Here is a 17,263-nt window from a genome sequence, read left to right as displayed (position 1 = left end):
TAATGCAATTTCAGCCAGAATAACAGCAGGATGGAAAGTTTTTAACCATTATAGAGATATTTAAAGGCAATTTAACAAACTGCCTAAATAGAAAGATCTACAACCAGTGTGTACCTCCCAACAACTATGGTGGTAATGTAACCTGGAGTCTGACACACACACACACAAATAAAACAGAGAAACTGAAAATACCACAAAGAAACATGAAAAGAGCCATTTTGAGAATAACCCTGTTAGATAAAAAGAAAATACTTGGATAAGGAAATAAACAAAAAGGACATTGCATTAGTAATAAAAGACAACAAATGGCACTCGGCAGGACATGTGACAAGAATTTCTGACAACAGATGGACGAGAACAACAGAATGGACACCATGCCAAAGATTGGTTTCCGGAAACCACATAGACCAGTGGTGAAATGGGACAACGAGATAACAAGATGTTATGCACATTTGTGATGGAGAGATACGCAAGACCGGCTAAACTAGAAGCATGGAGAGGAATTAGTCCAGCAGTGGGCTGAAGAAAGCTGTTGATGATAGATGGTGGATGTAAATCGTGTTAATCTTGGTACCTTATGTGAGATTGGATGGACATGGAATAACTTACAGGGTTATAGAATTAATCCCAGTTCGAATGGAAATTTAGAAAAATGCGACAGATCATAGGAGTCGGCTATAGACAGGTGTGAACAGGGAAAATACCATAAGGGTGGATCAACTTGCTCAAGATTGCTCTCTCTCTCTCTCGTAAAAGATCAAGAGAAGGAATATGCGTGAAGTATTTGGTATGGAAGGAGACATTTTCCTTTTCTTTTGATATTGATGGAGGAGTGAAGTAAGAAGGATGTTTTTGTCTTTGTCTGGAGATGACTTTTGAGAGAGTTAGAAAACAGGACTATCTTAAGTATATCAGGCAATTTTTTAAGCCTTTGTCTGAAATTCGGAATGCAGAAGTGCCTATGAAGGTGAGTAAAAACACTGTGCTATTTGGAGTACGAAACATAACGTACGATAAATTGGAAATACGACTATGGTCAGTGGATCCATTACAAAGAGAAAAAAAAAGACAAAATTCAAAAGGATTTGTACGTTTCTGTTTGATCTTTGGAGCAAAATGTTGCATTGTGTGCATTTCATATCAATTCATTTATATGAATTGATATGAATAATTGGTTGGAATACTACAGATATAAAAAAGCTATTTACTTCCAAGAAACGCATGAAATACCTCATTGAATTCTTGCACTTTCCGATTTGAAAACATGGCATAAATGGCAGAACCTGTTCTTTCGGCTCGTTTCTTCTTTGGAGGTGGCGGCAAGCGTACAACGGGAGGCGCTTCTTCAGATTGTGCAGGCTCCTTTGGAGCCTCGTCGGCTGCAGGTGCTGCTTCTGTTGCTGGTGCTGCTGGTGGTGGTGCTTCTGCAGGTGCTACTTCTGCGGCTGGTGCAGGTGCTGCTTCTGCTGGTGGAGCTGCAGCAGGTTCTTCAGCCTTCTTTTTACTTTTCTTTTTCTTTTCTTTCTTTTCTTCGTCTCCCTGTAGTTAATTAAAAATAATAAATCATCTGATCATATTATTTTTAACTCATTCATGCAAACTTTGTGAATTACTGATAAAACCCGCTATGAAGGCCACAAAGACCAGCCTGTGGTTTAAGAGAAAAGTATTTCACACCTTTTGATTGGACATCGACATTAAAAGAGACAACATTGAACTCTCAGAAAGAAAATCTCTATGCAATTCCAGTAATACTAAAATAAGGTGTCTTTGTTCTTTGTGCATAGCAAGGAGTGTGATCAATCATGTTGGGTGCTTCTGTGAATTTTCTGACGTTATGTGAGATGTGAAGTCTTAACACGTTCGCTTTAGAATATTTATTTATTTCCTTATATATTGTAAATTATAAATAGATTTTTCGTTATTCAACTGGAAATTCAGATTTTTTATATTTTTCTTAGGGGAGTCAGTCATTCCTAAATGGTTGCACTCATCTATGCCTGTGGTTATGGTCTTCAAGGTCTTCGCACAAATGCTACAAGTGCTCAAAGCGGGTTCAGAATTCAGTGCACGTAATTTTAAATCCAAAATTACACATTTGTTTTTGAATAATTGCATTATTACTAATTATAGTAAATCTCCATCTGCTATATTAAGGGGTAACATATTCTTCACGCAGAATTATAAATTATATCATGCCAAATCCCTAAAAACCGAGATTAAATTAAGAAAAAAAAAAGATTATCACCATGAGTGATGTATAACACATACAGGAATAGAGTTAAATTTAGACCCCGAATCTAGCGAAACTTTTATAAGGAAACTCAGTCATTGACATCATTAGAAAACAATCAACACTCACATCAATATATATATTAAAAAAAAAGCACCTTACACTAATTATTGCTTTAATCGATCACCTCATCCCATTTCCCTTTTACGTGTTAGGAGGATGAACAACTTGTTTACGTCCAGTTAGCTCGCTACATGTAAATGTAACTAATGTTATGATGAGAACCTCTGTACCTCAGTCAGAAGTTAAGACGTAAGGAACTTTTCTTTGCAAGGGAAGATGTATTAGCTCTTCTCATACGATGACGGGGCTTTTCTCCTGTGTTTAGGTGTTTTTTTCCTTCCAAAAGAAAACCGACTACTACGTAAACACACACACACACACACACACACACACACACACACACACACACACACACACACACACACACACACACACACACACACACACACACACACACACACACACACACATTCTTAGGGAATGTAGAGCAGCAATGGCAAGTGGATACATTAAAAATGCCTGCAAACCTCTATGCAGGGAAGAAATATATCCCTGGATGGATGGATGGAGGAAATGCTAGCATGAGCTCTCTCTCTCTCTCTCTCTCTCTCTCTCTCTCTCTCTCTCTCTCTGTGTGTGTGTGCGTGCGCGCATTTCGGGAGAGAGTGTTCTTTCTACAGCCTGTTTTTTTTTCATAGGAGGAAAACCTCTGCCGATAGGGAAAATTTTCCAGCTTCATTTTTATAGAGTAGCATCCAGTTGAGCTGCAAGAGCTTCTTATGTTTAGTTCAGAAAAAATAATACTAAACAGAGGAGTGGTTCCCAATCACGGTGCCGCTAGATTTTTTATGAATATCAAATACAGATATATCTGAATATTTTAGGAAAAGAATATAGGATAAAAGGTAATTTCACTCTGCAAGATGATAAAGAGTTTATTAATTTAAGAAATGATAGACGTTTGCAAATAAGCTTTTCAGTATATGTTGCCAAACTATTTCTTAATATTGGAAAGATCGCCATGATATGACATATTGCTTCAAATTTCCACTAATTGCCTCTGTGAGTGAAGTTTTCAGCATTAACAAATATTGAAAAAAAGATGAGGGAAAGACTGCCGCCCACCTGAAAGAGAATTAAGTGCATTCATCTCTAGTTGGATCACGAATTAATAACTTGATGAGTCAGGTGAGAGTTTCACATTAAAACTTCATTACAGTTATTATTAAAAGTATATGTTTATTTGCAGTATAATAAAAGTTTGAGTTTTTATCTAAAATTTATTTAATATATGTATAATAATTTATAATTATATATTAATTTTATAAATTTTAAATATTTTATAGATAAAATAGTTATACTGATTACATTGTTACTTTTCTTCTTTGAACATATAATAATTAACAAGAGAAAAAAGGACGGATGTGGTAACATTTTTTATAAAGTGGTTCGAGAGACACTCGAAGTGGGCAACCCACTGAAATAGACTGCAACTATCAAATGGATATCTTCCCTTCCTCTCTAATAACTTGTTTAATTAAAGGTTATAAACTGAAGTATGAACTGATGAAAAATAAAATCTCTAATGAGAGCTGTTTATTTTTTGTCATTAAGAAATTCATTGATACCATAATTAAATACAGCAATCCCTCGCTTAATGCGCCCCCGATTAGTGCATCATTTTTTTCCGATACCCAAATTCGATTAGCGCGCCTATATACATCTTAAAAATAAATGTTACAGATTTAAAAAATTTTCGATCTATACATTTTTTATGGCTAACTATTTCAAAAAATCACTCACCAGGATGAAATAATTTAGTTACCGATTTGAAACATTTTACAAAGTCATTTTTTAATGGCATACTACACTATTTCCAAGTACACTATATTCCGAATTTACCGCCAACATTTATGTCGTCTGCTTTACATAGCATTTTGCTGATCGTATCTCGTGCAATTGTTTTCCTTACTTTTTTAAATTATTTGCCTAACCTTTAATCATGAGTAAAAGAATTAGTGAGTAAAAAATAGAAGTGTGAAAATGATTCGAAAAGTAATCCGATTGGAAGAAAAACTTGAAATAATAAAGAAAAATGAACAAGGCCAGTTCAGAGCAAAGATAGGACAAGAACACAAAAATAGGTGAATCAACTGCTGAATACAAAGAGAGAGAGGTAAGGAAGCTTCAAGTTCCTGCATGCACTCGAAATCAAAGTATTATAATGATTGAATTGGAGAAAAAGTAACGATGTAATCAGTATAACTATTTTATCTATAAAATATTTAAAATTTATAAAATTAATATATAATTATAAATTATTATACATATATTAAATAAATTTTAGATAAAAACTCAAACTTTTATTATACTGCAAATAAACATATACTTTTAATAATAACTGTAATGAAGTTTTAATGTGAAACTCTCACCTGACTCATCAAGTTATTAATTCGTGATCCAACTAGAGATGAATGCACTTAATTCTCTTTCAGGTGGGCGGCAGTCTTTTTACATGGATCGAAGATTGTAACCAAACACGGATCCCTAAACACTGGCTTATTAAATCAAAAGTATCTTTGTAACCTGGAAAGAAAGGGCTATCAAATGATGGAAAAGAAGAATTCCACGTTAGTGGTGGTTGATTTGAGCGTTTCAAAAAGAGAAATAGCCTACATAATGTTCTAATCACAGGCGAAGCTGCAAGTGCAGATCAGGAGATAGATATCCAGAGATTTTGAAGAAAATTGTGTAAGAAGGGAACTATTGCGATTAACAAATATTTAATATTGATGAAACGGGCCTTTTTTTTTTTGGAAGGAATGTCTTCCAAGACTTTTCTAGCTAAATCAGAATAATCTCAGCCTGGCTATAAAGTCGCAAAGTCGAATGAAATTACTGCTAGCAATATGCGAGTTGTTGGGAAGCACATTCTTCCACGTTGTGCAAATGATTTTAGAAGCTTTTCAAATGAATCTAAGTTAAGTAAATCTCATTCTGAGAAGTTGAGCGATTCCGACCTGCTAAATTTAGATGCATAGCTGGAAGATCCTGAAGAATATGAAGAAAATTTAATCACTGACAAGCCCAAAGAGGTTTCACAGAAACAATTTGAAAATAGTCTTCGTACAATCGAAGTTTTTAAGCAGCAATACTTAGAGGCTGACCCTGGTGAAGAGAGAACCAGTAAAATTTGCAGAAGAGGCAATAGGGCCATACCCTCGGTTGTATGATAAAAAGAAACAGAATGCCCGCCAAACTACGTTAACTCAGTTCTTTGTTAAGAAGCAGAATAATAAATTTATATTCTGAATATGTTTTGTTGTCTTTCAGCTTCATGGTTTTCCTTTAACTAGGCGCTGAGACATACCTTAATTCTTTTATAAAAAAAAAAAAAAAATTAAGGGTTCAAAAAAGAAATTTGAGGAACGAATTATACTTTTTCCCATAGGTTATTATATTCGATTAGGCGCATTAATTGAGGGATTGCTGTACATTCTATTCACCTCAACTCAGAGTTGTTATTTGTGCTCAATTTGTGTCAGTAATATTAATGTTACCGATTATAAAGCTAGATGTTTGTTCCTGGTGAAAAGCCTCACACCAAAGTCGTGTTTGTGTATAGAGCGCTTCGCAATTTAATGGCTGGATATCTGAAATGGCCTGCAAAAGTTAACCAGAAATTAGTGATCCGTTTCTTATGATTTTCTTTCCACAGTTCATTATTATTTCCTAAATATTCATATCGTAAATTGATCTTATAAAGATTCATAGTACAGAAAAGAATTCTCCGATTAGAAAGACCACTAGGACTCAAGTTCTTTGGATGAAAAAGATGGGGTGACGAAACTGCTTTAATGTTAATCACAAAAGTAGCGGATCATAAGAAATTATAAATAAATTCTTTTTTATAAATACCCTTTAATCAGCGTATCTGAGAAGATGGTTCCGAATGGGCAAGTCCGTTGTAAAATTATAGCAATAACAAAAAAGTTTGAAATACACAATAATCATATCTTTGTAGCTTTTCCAGGCCAATCACATACAAAGAAGTCTGTTTTTTTCCGTAAGCACATTTTACGCCACCTGAATAACACCAATGACAACACATCCATACTTCAACATGATTTGCTACAAATATCTCCTCTAACTGAAAGTGAGCGACACCATTCGTATCTGATGTCATTCAAAGACTCATTACATGAAACTGTCGACTCCATTTTCCTGCATAATCCACCCAGATGCATTCCGCCCATTAAATGTCTTTTGTCTGCTGACTAGGGCTGATCTCAGACCAGCTTGCCTTACTAGAGGAGGAAACTTCACCGTTTCTGCATAAGACCATCTAACCTTCAGTTTAAACGCCTATATAAGGTTTCTCGCATCCTAGTCGACAATCGAACGAAAATCTTTTTCCCCCAAAGAAAGGATGCATTCGCATTGTCGTTCAGCTATGGAGGCGCTCTCTTAGATAGCGAATAATATAATATCTAAGATCAAATTTGAGAACCGTTGCCTTAGGCAAAATATAAGAGCTTCTCTCCAATAGGGATATTATTTGTAATAGTAATGATAGTAACATTATGCGATCCATTAAGTATCACTGAATTCAGCAGCTGGTTTAGTATTAAAGAAAGCTTCACAGATTCCGTTGGTCTTAACTTATTTAATCCTATTTAGATTACTGAGGCGCAGGAAATAAAGTAGACTATTTCTTTAATTTGTCATCTTTAATGCAAAATACGATGTTGCAATTCGAGGTTGGGAGAGGGGGGGGCACTAGTTCAATCTTGAACGAAATTATTTTCTTCGCTGATTTCGTACATTAAACAGGACGAAGAAATTATACTCACCATGCTTCTGAAGTTCTCGTGCAATTTAGGCAGATGTTAAAATTCGGAATGGAAGATTTCTTCAGGGACTTCACATCTTCATATAGCGAGGCTATCTGACGTCATCGGCTGCTAAAATTTGTGGAATATGGAAAACTTAAATCGAGAGACCCGCAGTAGAAACGAGTACGTTTTCCACAAGAAGCTCATAGTGCAACGTTTTAAAAATTTCCTTAGATAAGTTAAGCCAAGTCTAAATATGGAATCTCTAACACCTACACCCTCTGACCTAGTTGTGAAGTTACCTGACGCTAATAATTCTAGCCCGATTACTCACTTTGCATCATATGAATATGATGAGTAGTTTTTAGGAAGTGTTGACCGAATAGGAATTGAAATTGAACCCTATTTCGTAAATAATGTTTTAAACATATTTTTAGTTGATTCGAAGAGTTGGTGATAATTAATTAAGTTCTCATGACAAATATTCGTTGAAATCGTAAAGGAAATTAAAAATATCACTTCATTTGACGGGGGAAATAAAGTAGACTATTTCTTTAATTTGTCATCTTTAATGCAAAATACGATGTGCAATTCGAGGTTGGGAGAGGGGGGGGGGGCACTAGTTGGATCTGCAGTGGTGTTTCGCGTTGCTTACCTTGCTTTGTTGTTAATATTTATTAGAACCGTGTACATCAAAGTGAAGCCATATAAACGGTATTATTTTCTACTTAAATAACCACATTTTATTATGAATGGCGAAATTTAAAGAGACGTGAATAATCTCAGATTGCTTCACTTTTGCTTGCTTCCTCAGTTAAATCCATTTTTAAATTTAACTTCGCAATCTCTTAATTCTGTGTTATTTAAAACTTTCTTTTTCATTTTAAATCAATTTGTGCTGAGTAGCAAAAACTCCTAAACGAATAGTATTCCTCCTTCTTATTGACTTTTAAACCTAAAGAATACATTTTCGTAGTAATAAAATAGTCTAATAAAGAGTTACAGACAAAATGAAATACAATGCATTAAAAATATCCGCATTTTTAAATACTCTGTTTTCCAATCCAGAGCTCTGTACTCTTGGAAAAATCAAGCTGTGTACATAATATTGAAAATATGCTGTGAGATGTACAAATTCTCCATAATTAATCCTTGGGAAATCTGCTTCAAGATTTAGTATACGTTTGGATGCAATTACAGATGTCTAGACAGACTCTCCACTAACCGTTGTAAATGAGCACGTTTATTTTGGCCCATTCCTCCATTCCAAAATTGTACTCAGTTCCTTCTCCTAATAAAGTTGAATCTTGGTTTCAACCAAAATTATAATTCCAATTAAAGATGCCCACTGGGATTCAGATCAGGACTTTGCGGTGGACAGTCTATCCTTTGCAGCTTCATTTACTCAAAGCATGCTACCAGAGTCCTCGAAGAAAGACGCGGTGTATTATTATGTTGATACTCAAGGGGTGGTTAAAAATCTTCATATCATAGACAACAAACAAACTTTTCAGAATTTCAATACAATAACGTTCGAATATGTTCATAACGCACCTGAAGGTGCGTTATGAACATATTCCGGTATTGGTAGAGACATCCTATGAGAGAAAGTCATCCAACACAACAAGTAGTAAACGACCATAATGGAAACTGATGACATTCTCTAACAGTTTCGTAAGCAAGCCTCTGCGTTAGACCTGATCAGATGCCCTGAAAATGTCGTTAACCACGTGAGCTTCTCTAAACCTTTCCGATGCTGGTTGAATGGAGGGTAATAATGATTGTAATAAGCCTTATGTGTATAGAAAGTGGTGGAATCAATATTCTCGATATCTAATTAGTCGATGAGCCTCCAGTTTCACAACGTTGGCTGTTGGTGAGATTTTCATTATTTTTTTGAGAGAGTTGAAAGTGAGAACAATGGTATTACTGACTTTTATTTCCTTTTTTTTTAATAGCCTAAACATGTGCTTCCTCTCATGCTATAGAGTAGATAGATATGCTGTAAGGATAGGTAGACGAATATTAATAATTGTAAAGACGATAGACAATATGTATATAGAGCTCAAATTGGGAGCGCAGCTGGGGCATATGCACTCATAACCGAAGTCTGGTTTGAGTTGGAATTACGGCCGAAGCCACTAAGATTATGAGGCAGGTGCATTAGTTACATGGGTTATCCAGCAAGTTTGGCTACTATGCATATGAAGACAGGATCTCACTTCTGTATGAGATCGGCTGTCTATCACTAGTCAAGTTCCTGTAAAGGGATCGCGTTCTTGATGGGATTTGAACCCGGTTTTTCATTGCGGAGAGAAAATATCTCAAGAAATAGTTGAACCTACTAGTTGATTTTTTCACCGTTTAGATGCCACTAAGTAGTTCGTTTTGGTAGTACCATACTTCTTTTATTCGCTAAATCTGCTAACGCCTTTTATTCCCCAAAGGGTGAGGCCGTTAAGTCCTAACTACCTTTTGAAGACTAGCGGGCAGTGGCCTTCATCCTTATCCAATCACACAACAGCTAACCCACGACCATCAGTGATTTTAATTTGCATCCGGGGAAGAGGGTACAGCAGATTACATTAATTTTAGCATTAAAATTAATATATCACGAATATTGATTATACTTTTTGTAGTTGTAGTTTAGTTGTTTTTGTGCAATGTTTAATTCATGATTTTTTTATTGTATTTTGCTATTTTTTTGGATTGTCGTTTATAGCAATTTTTATGCCCCATGGAGTTCCTCTGTTTTTTTATGTTTTCTTTCATAGTCGCTGACTTTTGTTCATATTTTTATTCATTTTATTTATTTATTTTTGCTACCACCCACGAAACATTATTTGAAAATCTATAGCACATATTATGCTGTGGGTAGGCGAGAGATATATAGGGTGTTAAAAATTAAAGTATTCCTGTTTAAGATCTTGTGCAGCGCTACCCGGTGATCTAAATGCTGCGAAACTTTGCAAGAATACGTTGTGCGTCATGCAGAAGCGATATCTGAGGGGAGAGGGAAAGAGGTAGTTCGAAATTTCACCACCAGACGGCGCTGTGTAATGTATAGAATGTAGATGTAATTTTTTCAGTTTGTGTGTGCGTGTGTGTGTGTGTGTGTGTGTGTGTGTGTGTGTGTGTGTGTAAGGCGGCGAAAAGTGACACAAGCATAAATAACACGTTTCTATTCAGTTTCATTATGCATTCACGAGCTGTGTTCAATGTGCTGCCCTTCCCGGTACGCCACAAACTGCATCCGTTGCACAGTGTATTCAACTGCAGAAAGCAGCTAGTCAGAACTAAGGTTACAAACATGCTGCGTTTTGCTATCTTTCAGCGCTGACAAGTTATCCGTATGATCCCGATAAACCCCGTCTTTGAGAATATCCAGAGCCAGACGTCACAGACGTCAGATCAGGTGAATGAGGCGGCCATGCAGTGGGAAACGCATGGCTGATCACTCTGGCTTCGGTGAAATGTTCTCGAAGGACCTCCTGTGCAGACTGACGTATGTGTGGAGGGGTCCCATCCTGCATGAAAATAACTGAAGCGATGCACAGGAGCTGCTGCGGTTTTGACTCAACAAAAGTGTTTATCATTTCGCGATACCTCTTAGCAATAACTGAGCAGGTCACATGATCCGACTGTCGAATGTCCTCATAGAAGGATGGTCCAATGATAAACGAATCTGTGAACTTGCACCAGACAGTAACTTAGGAGAATGCAAAGGAATTTGTTGGATTGCATGCGGGTTTTGTGTAGCTCATACCCGGCAGCTGTGGGTATTTACAGCTCGGTTCAGGCGAAAGTCAACCTCATCTTCCCCACAAAATCATCCACAGCTACGCAGCTGCGGATGATTGCTCCACTCAAGCAACCAGTGCTCAAGATAACACTGACACAAGTGTAAGTTGACTTTCAAAGTCCTGCGGGCGTAACTCCTGTGTCTGTGTTATCTTGAAAGTAGAAATATAGAACCTTCCATAGCATTTTCCAGACAGTTGTGTAAGACACATCCATGTGTATATTGATACAGTACGTGCACTGAAGGAACTAACGCGCTGTTATTCATGACTACACCACAAAGGCAGTAGCAACTTCATTCACTTGTTGTGAACTGATTGGTTTACGACCTCTGCCAGGTCTAACTCTCAACGATCCCGTTTCTTCAAAACGACTAATCATTCGCCACACAGTACACATGGAGATAGTTTACCTCGTCGACATTTGTTCAGGTGAAGAAATTCGATGAGTGCAGCAACAGCATTGCAGTTGTTTAAGTAGTACAAGAGCTTCACGAGCAAAGCATGTTGGGGAAAGGTTAGTGCCATCACTGTGAACGGTATTAACAACCAGAATGAAGGGAAAAATCCCGTGTCCATTTTTTCCCGGAACCTGCCGAGTTGCATGATTTGCAAATTCCATGCATTTGGTATTTACAACACCCCTGGTGGTGAATTTTGGAACTTTTCTCTCAAATATTGCTTTTGTATGAGGCACAATGCATTCGTGGAAAGTTTTGCAGTATTTGGATCACTGGATGGCGCTCCACAGGCCTTAAATAGGAATACTTTACTTTGGATCACACTGCATACATGTGCAGTGTGATCCAAATATATATATATATATATATATATTAGGATAACCAAGCAATTTTATATGCTTGGTTATTTTAGCTCCTAATCCCAAGTATGCAAACAATTAAGTTTGCGCCTGAAACAAAGTTCAAGTCTAAAGATGGTACAACACCAGGGCAACTCATTGTAAAGGTGGTTAAAGCTTTGATCACTATTCTTAGTATTTTCCCATAATGTAAAGCACATCTCACTAGAAGATGTGCTTTAAAATAAGATGTAGAAAATACTAAGAATAGTGATCAAAGCTTTAACCACCTTTACAATGAGTTGCCCTGGTGTTGTACCATCTTTAGACTTGAACTTTGTTTCAGGCGCAAACTTAATTGTTTGCATACTTGGGATTAGGAGCTAAAATAACCAAGCATATAAAATTGCTTGGTTATCCTAATATACAATATACCCAAGTTAAAAATTTATTCCCATATATATATATATATATATATATATATATATATATATATATATATATATATATATATATATATATATATATATATATATATATATATATATATATATATGACAGAATGATCATTGACTCGGTTAACATACATAGTTATATGAAAAAAATTGAATGACTAGAACCGAGATTTGATTAAAAAGGTTTTAATATAAACACACTACTAGTTTCGGCCTGTAACAGCCTTCTTCAGGTGACATTATAAAAGAAAAAACACTAAACATTGGGGGTTAAAAGACTATGAACATCATAGACAGTCTTTATACATAATTAGCATTAAAACGTTGTAGTTGTATTTGAAGCTGTTCTTTCATTTGTTGCATTGTTGGGAGAGTGCGTGCTTGCTGCATCACGTGAACGCCAGTACATGATTACAGCTGAATGACTATCAGGGAGGTTGTAGCTCAAGTTGTTATTTAGATGAACAGGATTGAAGATGATTTCTCTCGATTCCACAATTTTTCTCTCTATTTCGTCACTGCAACGGAAGATGTTTGTAGATTTTTCCCAGCAGACTTTGTGACTTTGGTTATCATCATTAGGACCAGCCGAGAAGAGGATATGACTTGATAATGCACTTGCTCGCTGTCTCTTGTAAGTAATGTCTCTCATGTGTTCTTCCATACGCATTTCGACAGATTTGTCTGTCTGCCCGAAATAAGGAATATCGCAGTCACATAATATTTTATATACGCCAGGGTATTTGAGTTGATGATGACAAGGTTTTGGGTAGCTAATTAAGGAACGGATCTTTGGAAGTGGAGTGAACAAGGTTCTGATATTGTATTTTTTTAGAACTTTTGCTAATTTATGTGAAACAGTACTTATGTAAGGAATAGATATATTGCCTTTGAATCTATTTGTTTCTTCTGAGTGATGTCTGGGAGGATTAAGAAGGAATTTGTTAATGATTTTCTTGGAATATCCATTAACTTCGAAAGAAGTTTTCAGATGGTTTATTTCTGTAAGCAATTCATTTGGATCATCAAGAAGAGAACGGGCTCTATGTCCCAAGGTGGAAATTATTCCAAGCTTATGAGGAGGGAAATGATGGGATTGACTGTGCAGATATCTGTTGGTATGTGTGGGTTTTCTATATATCGATATTTTTAGTTTATCAGCAGAAGAGCGAGTCAGTTTGACATCAAGAAAAGGCAAGGAATTATCCGTTTCAAGCTCAGCAGTAAACTTAATACTTTGATGTCGGCTATTGAGATGTTCGAGGAAAACCATAAGGGATTCATGTCCATGGCTCCAAACAATGAAGACATCATCCACATAACGTTTCCAAACTTTAGGTGTTAAAATAAAGGAAGAGATAGCTTTGGTTTCAAAATCTTCTAAGTAAATATTTGCAAGAACAGGAGATAAAGGATTACCCATAGCCAGTCCATGATTTTGTTTGTAAATATTATCTTGAAATTTGAAGTAACCGGACCTGATGCAATGTGTAAGCAAAGCTAACATTTTTTTGGATAACTTGTCCTTGAGTAATGTTAGGACTTCATCTGTTGGGACATTAGTGAACAAAGAAGTTATGTCCAAGCTAGCCATGATGTCATTTTCATCAACTGTAATATCCTTGATGTATGTAACAAATTCTGTAGTGTTCTTGATAAAGGAAGGTGATTTCCCTGAAAAACTTTTGAGGTATTTGGCAAGGTATTTTGAAAGATTGTATGTAGGTGAATCGATACCTTCTACTATTGGGCGTAATGGGGTGTTCTCTTTATGGATTTTAGGAACACCATATATGCGAGGAATTAACGGATGGAGAGAGCGAAGAGATAAACGGACGTTTCGGGATAATTCAGTTGTTGTTTTTAATAAGTTGTTTGTACGATTTTGAAGTTCACGAGTTGGATCTCTCTCAAGTATTGAGTAGGTATCATTATGTAGTAAATCAATCATTTTATTCTTGTAATCTTCGGAGTTCATGATGACTGTTGCATTTCCTTTATCTGCAGGGAGGATGATTATATCTCTGTTGTTTTTTAAACTTTTAATAGCTTTGCGTTCAGTTGAAGTAATGTTGTCTGCAGGTGGTTTTGCGTTATTGATAATAAAGATTGATTCAATACGTAGAAGGTTTGCATCTTGTTGAGGGAGAAAAGAAGCAGCTCTTTCTATTTTTGTAAGTAGTGTTTCCTTTGGTATTAATTTTGGTGAAGGAATGAAGTTTAGACCTTTACTAAGGATGCTTTGTTCTACATCTGAAAGTATATAGGAGGATTTGTTGATAACGACTTTGTCAATATTGATGTGTGGTTTTGAGTTCCTGTTATTCTGTAATCTCTTTAAAGTTCCACCAGTCGGCGATTAGACATGAACAACTAAAGTGTATACTCGGGTGCGTAACGCAGAGGATGCTACTTCTGCTGGGCTATATATATATATATATATATATATATATATATATATATATATATATATATATATATATATATATATATATATATATATATATATATATATATATATATATATAAAGCCTATGTAGCCCAGAAGAAGTAGCATCCTCTGCGTTACGCACCCGAGTATACACTTTAGTTGTTCATGTCTAATCGCCGACTGGTGGAACTTTTTCTAAACCTTTCTTTGACCGGGGAACCCCGGCCGAAGAGAAGCTTGTTAGTCGATCTGTGGCACGAACGAGCGGGTTTTTCGTCCCGTAAACTCAAGAAAATCGACCGTAGAACCCACATTATTTCAGACAGTAACACATCCTGTCAGGGTTAGGTATCAAGAGACGGCAGCACTTGTTTGCCTGCCTCTTCATCAGTTGCGGCTTATTCGTGATAGCCATACTCCAGCTATCTCTGGCTACCCGTGGATATTGAACTGCCTTTTCAGTCTCTCTCTCTCTCTCTCTATATATATATATGTAATATATCCTTTTCCCGTAGGCCTAGTTACCCGTTACGTTCGTATTAGACATGGCCTGTTACGATTCGAAACCGCGACTTCCTCGAGGATAAGGGTGGTTAGCCGTATGCCTCCTGGTGTATTCATGGTGTATTCATGGGGCCAGTTTGCCTGTTCTGGGGAACGAAAAACCCGAGTTTCGGGGTGAAAAAATCACCTACCTCCGAATGAGAGAGGCTAACTCAACTATATATATATATATATATATATATATATATATATATATATATATATATATATATATATATATATATATATATATATATATATATATATATATATATATATATATAGATCATGCATTACTATCATAATATCCTGTACATTCATTCCTTGAGGGTACATGTCTGGAATATGATGATATATCGATATCATCATCAGCCATTATCAATCCACTGCTGCATGAAGGCCTTTCCAAGATTACTCCAAAACTGTCTGCCCATGGCTCGCCTTAAAGTTTGATGATATCACCAATCCACCGTGATTTAGATCGGCGTCGTGGTCGTTTTTCCTCTCGTGGAATCCAATCCAGTACTTATTTTGTCCATCGTTGATCTTGTCTTTGAGCAATATGTCCAGCCCATTGGCACTTCATATGTTTCACTCTTCCTATGACATGTTATCACAAGATTGTTATTCCATCTTGTGATAACATGCATGCTTCTTTCCATACTAAATTGTGTTGCTTTTAATTTTTTGAATTTCCTTTGTCTTCAATGTCCATGTTTCACAGCCATATGTCAATATAGGGAGAATACATTGGTTAAAACCTTTTCTCTACAGACATAATGGCAGTTGCCTTTTGAATATTGAATGTAATTTTCCAAATGCTTTCCACCCAAGCATTGTACCTCTTTTAATTTCATTGATGATATTATGTTCCATTGATATCTGTTGTCCTAAGTATATGTAATGATCCACTTGTTTAATTTCATCATTATTAATTTTTATTATTTCTGGTTGGACATAGCTATTGAACATAACTTAGTCTTCTTTAGACCAGCTGTTTTGCTAGCAATTTGGAGTTCATGGATAGATACGAGTCTGTAATTCATATGCAGCTTAAGTAAAGATAACTATGTCATCTGCAAAGCGTAAATGGCTTAAATAGCTTCCATTTATCTTCAGACCTTTCCCTTCCCAATCAAGAAGTTTGAATATTTCTTCTAAGAACGCTGTGAATAATTTTGGAGATATTGTGTCACCCTGTCTTATACCTCTCTTTCTTTCCACAGTAGAGATGTTTCTATTGAAATGAATTACTGGTGTTGGATCGGTATATGCTGATTTGATGATCCTGATGTATGGATCCTAAACATGTTGGTTTCGTAATGCTTCAAGTATTGCACAAGTTTTTTACTGAATCAAAGACTTTCTCATAATCAACAAAACCAACACATAACTGATATTCATTACATCGTATGACAATCTGTTGTACAACTTGAATATGGTCCATTGTACTAAAGCCACTTCGAAAGCCTGTCTGTTCTTTTGGTTGCACTAGGTTCACAAAAGCCAACTTTTGTAAACACTTTGTAAACCACCGATAGTAGACTGATGGGTCGATAGTTCGTCAAGTCTACATAAGATAAATAGTTTTGCTAAGATTTTGTAGATCATTTCTCCACCTGCTTTTATTTCGTAGTTTTCTTCTTCTTCATTTAATTCGTCACCCTGATATAATACTGAGTAAAATTCTTCAATTATTTTTGCTATAGCTTACCTATCTCTGGTTATGGTCCCTTTTTGTAGTTTGACTGCAACCATATGTTAACAGCTGATCATCAATTGCCGTTTGGCTTTTTTTGAGACAATGGTTGTTTTCAATTGTTTGTTGTATGAATTTACAATTGAATTTTCTCATTTTTTCCGTGATACATTTTCTGATTGCTTTGCACATTTCTGTGCATTCAATTTTATTTGGTAGGCTATTTGATTGTTTCATTATATATATATATATATATATATATATCAAAACAGAAACGATATAACAAAAATGATATATATATCATTTTTGTTTTAATTGTTCATTTATTTTTTACATACTCCGGAAACCCTGCTATAGAGACCAAATGGAACTTTTCAAGCCGCATCAGGCCTCCAGTAAGTAGAC

General features: G+C 35.8%; 1 protein-coding gene across 1 annotated transcript in view; it reads right to left on the bottom strand.

The window, feature by feature from the left end:
- The window catches only part of LOC150108800 (myosin regulatory light chain RLC-A-like), a 52,279-nt gene extending 44,973 nt beyond the window's left edge, over positions 1 to 7,306 (bottom strand). Inside the window, exons 1-2 of the mRNA XM_090403312.1 lie at positions 7,150 to 7,306; positions 1,231 to 1,539 (exon numbers count right to left, since the gene is read on the bottom strand). Coding sequence (XP_090259438.1) covers positions 1,231 to 1,539; positions 7,150 to 7,152 — 312 coding nt within the window. The 5' untranslated portion in view covers positions 7,153 to 7,306. The remainder of the gene's footprint in view (positions 1 to 1,230; positions 1,540 to 7,149) is intronic.
- Positions 7,307 to 17,263: the final 9,957 nt, after the last annotated feature.

This window comes from Typopeltis vanoorti, chromosome 2 (genome assembly GCF_054136105.1).
Source record: "Typopeltis vanoorti isolate ZY-2024b chromosome 2, IOZ_Tvanoo_1.0, whole genome shotgun sequence".
Taxonomy (NCBI): domain Eukaryota; kingdom Metazoa; phylum Arthropoda; class Arachnida; order Uropygi; family Thelyphonidae; genus Typopeltis; species Typopeltis vanoorti.
This window is presented reverse-complemented; position numbering and strand designations above follow the sequence as displayed.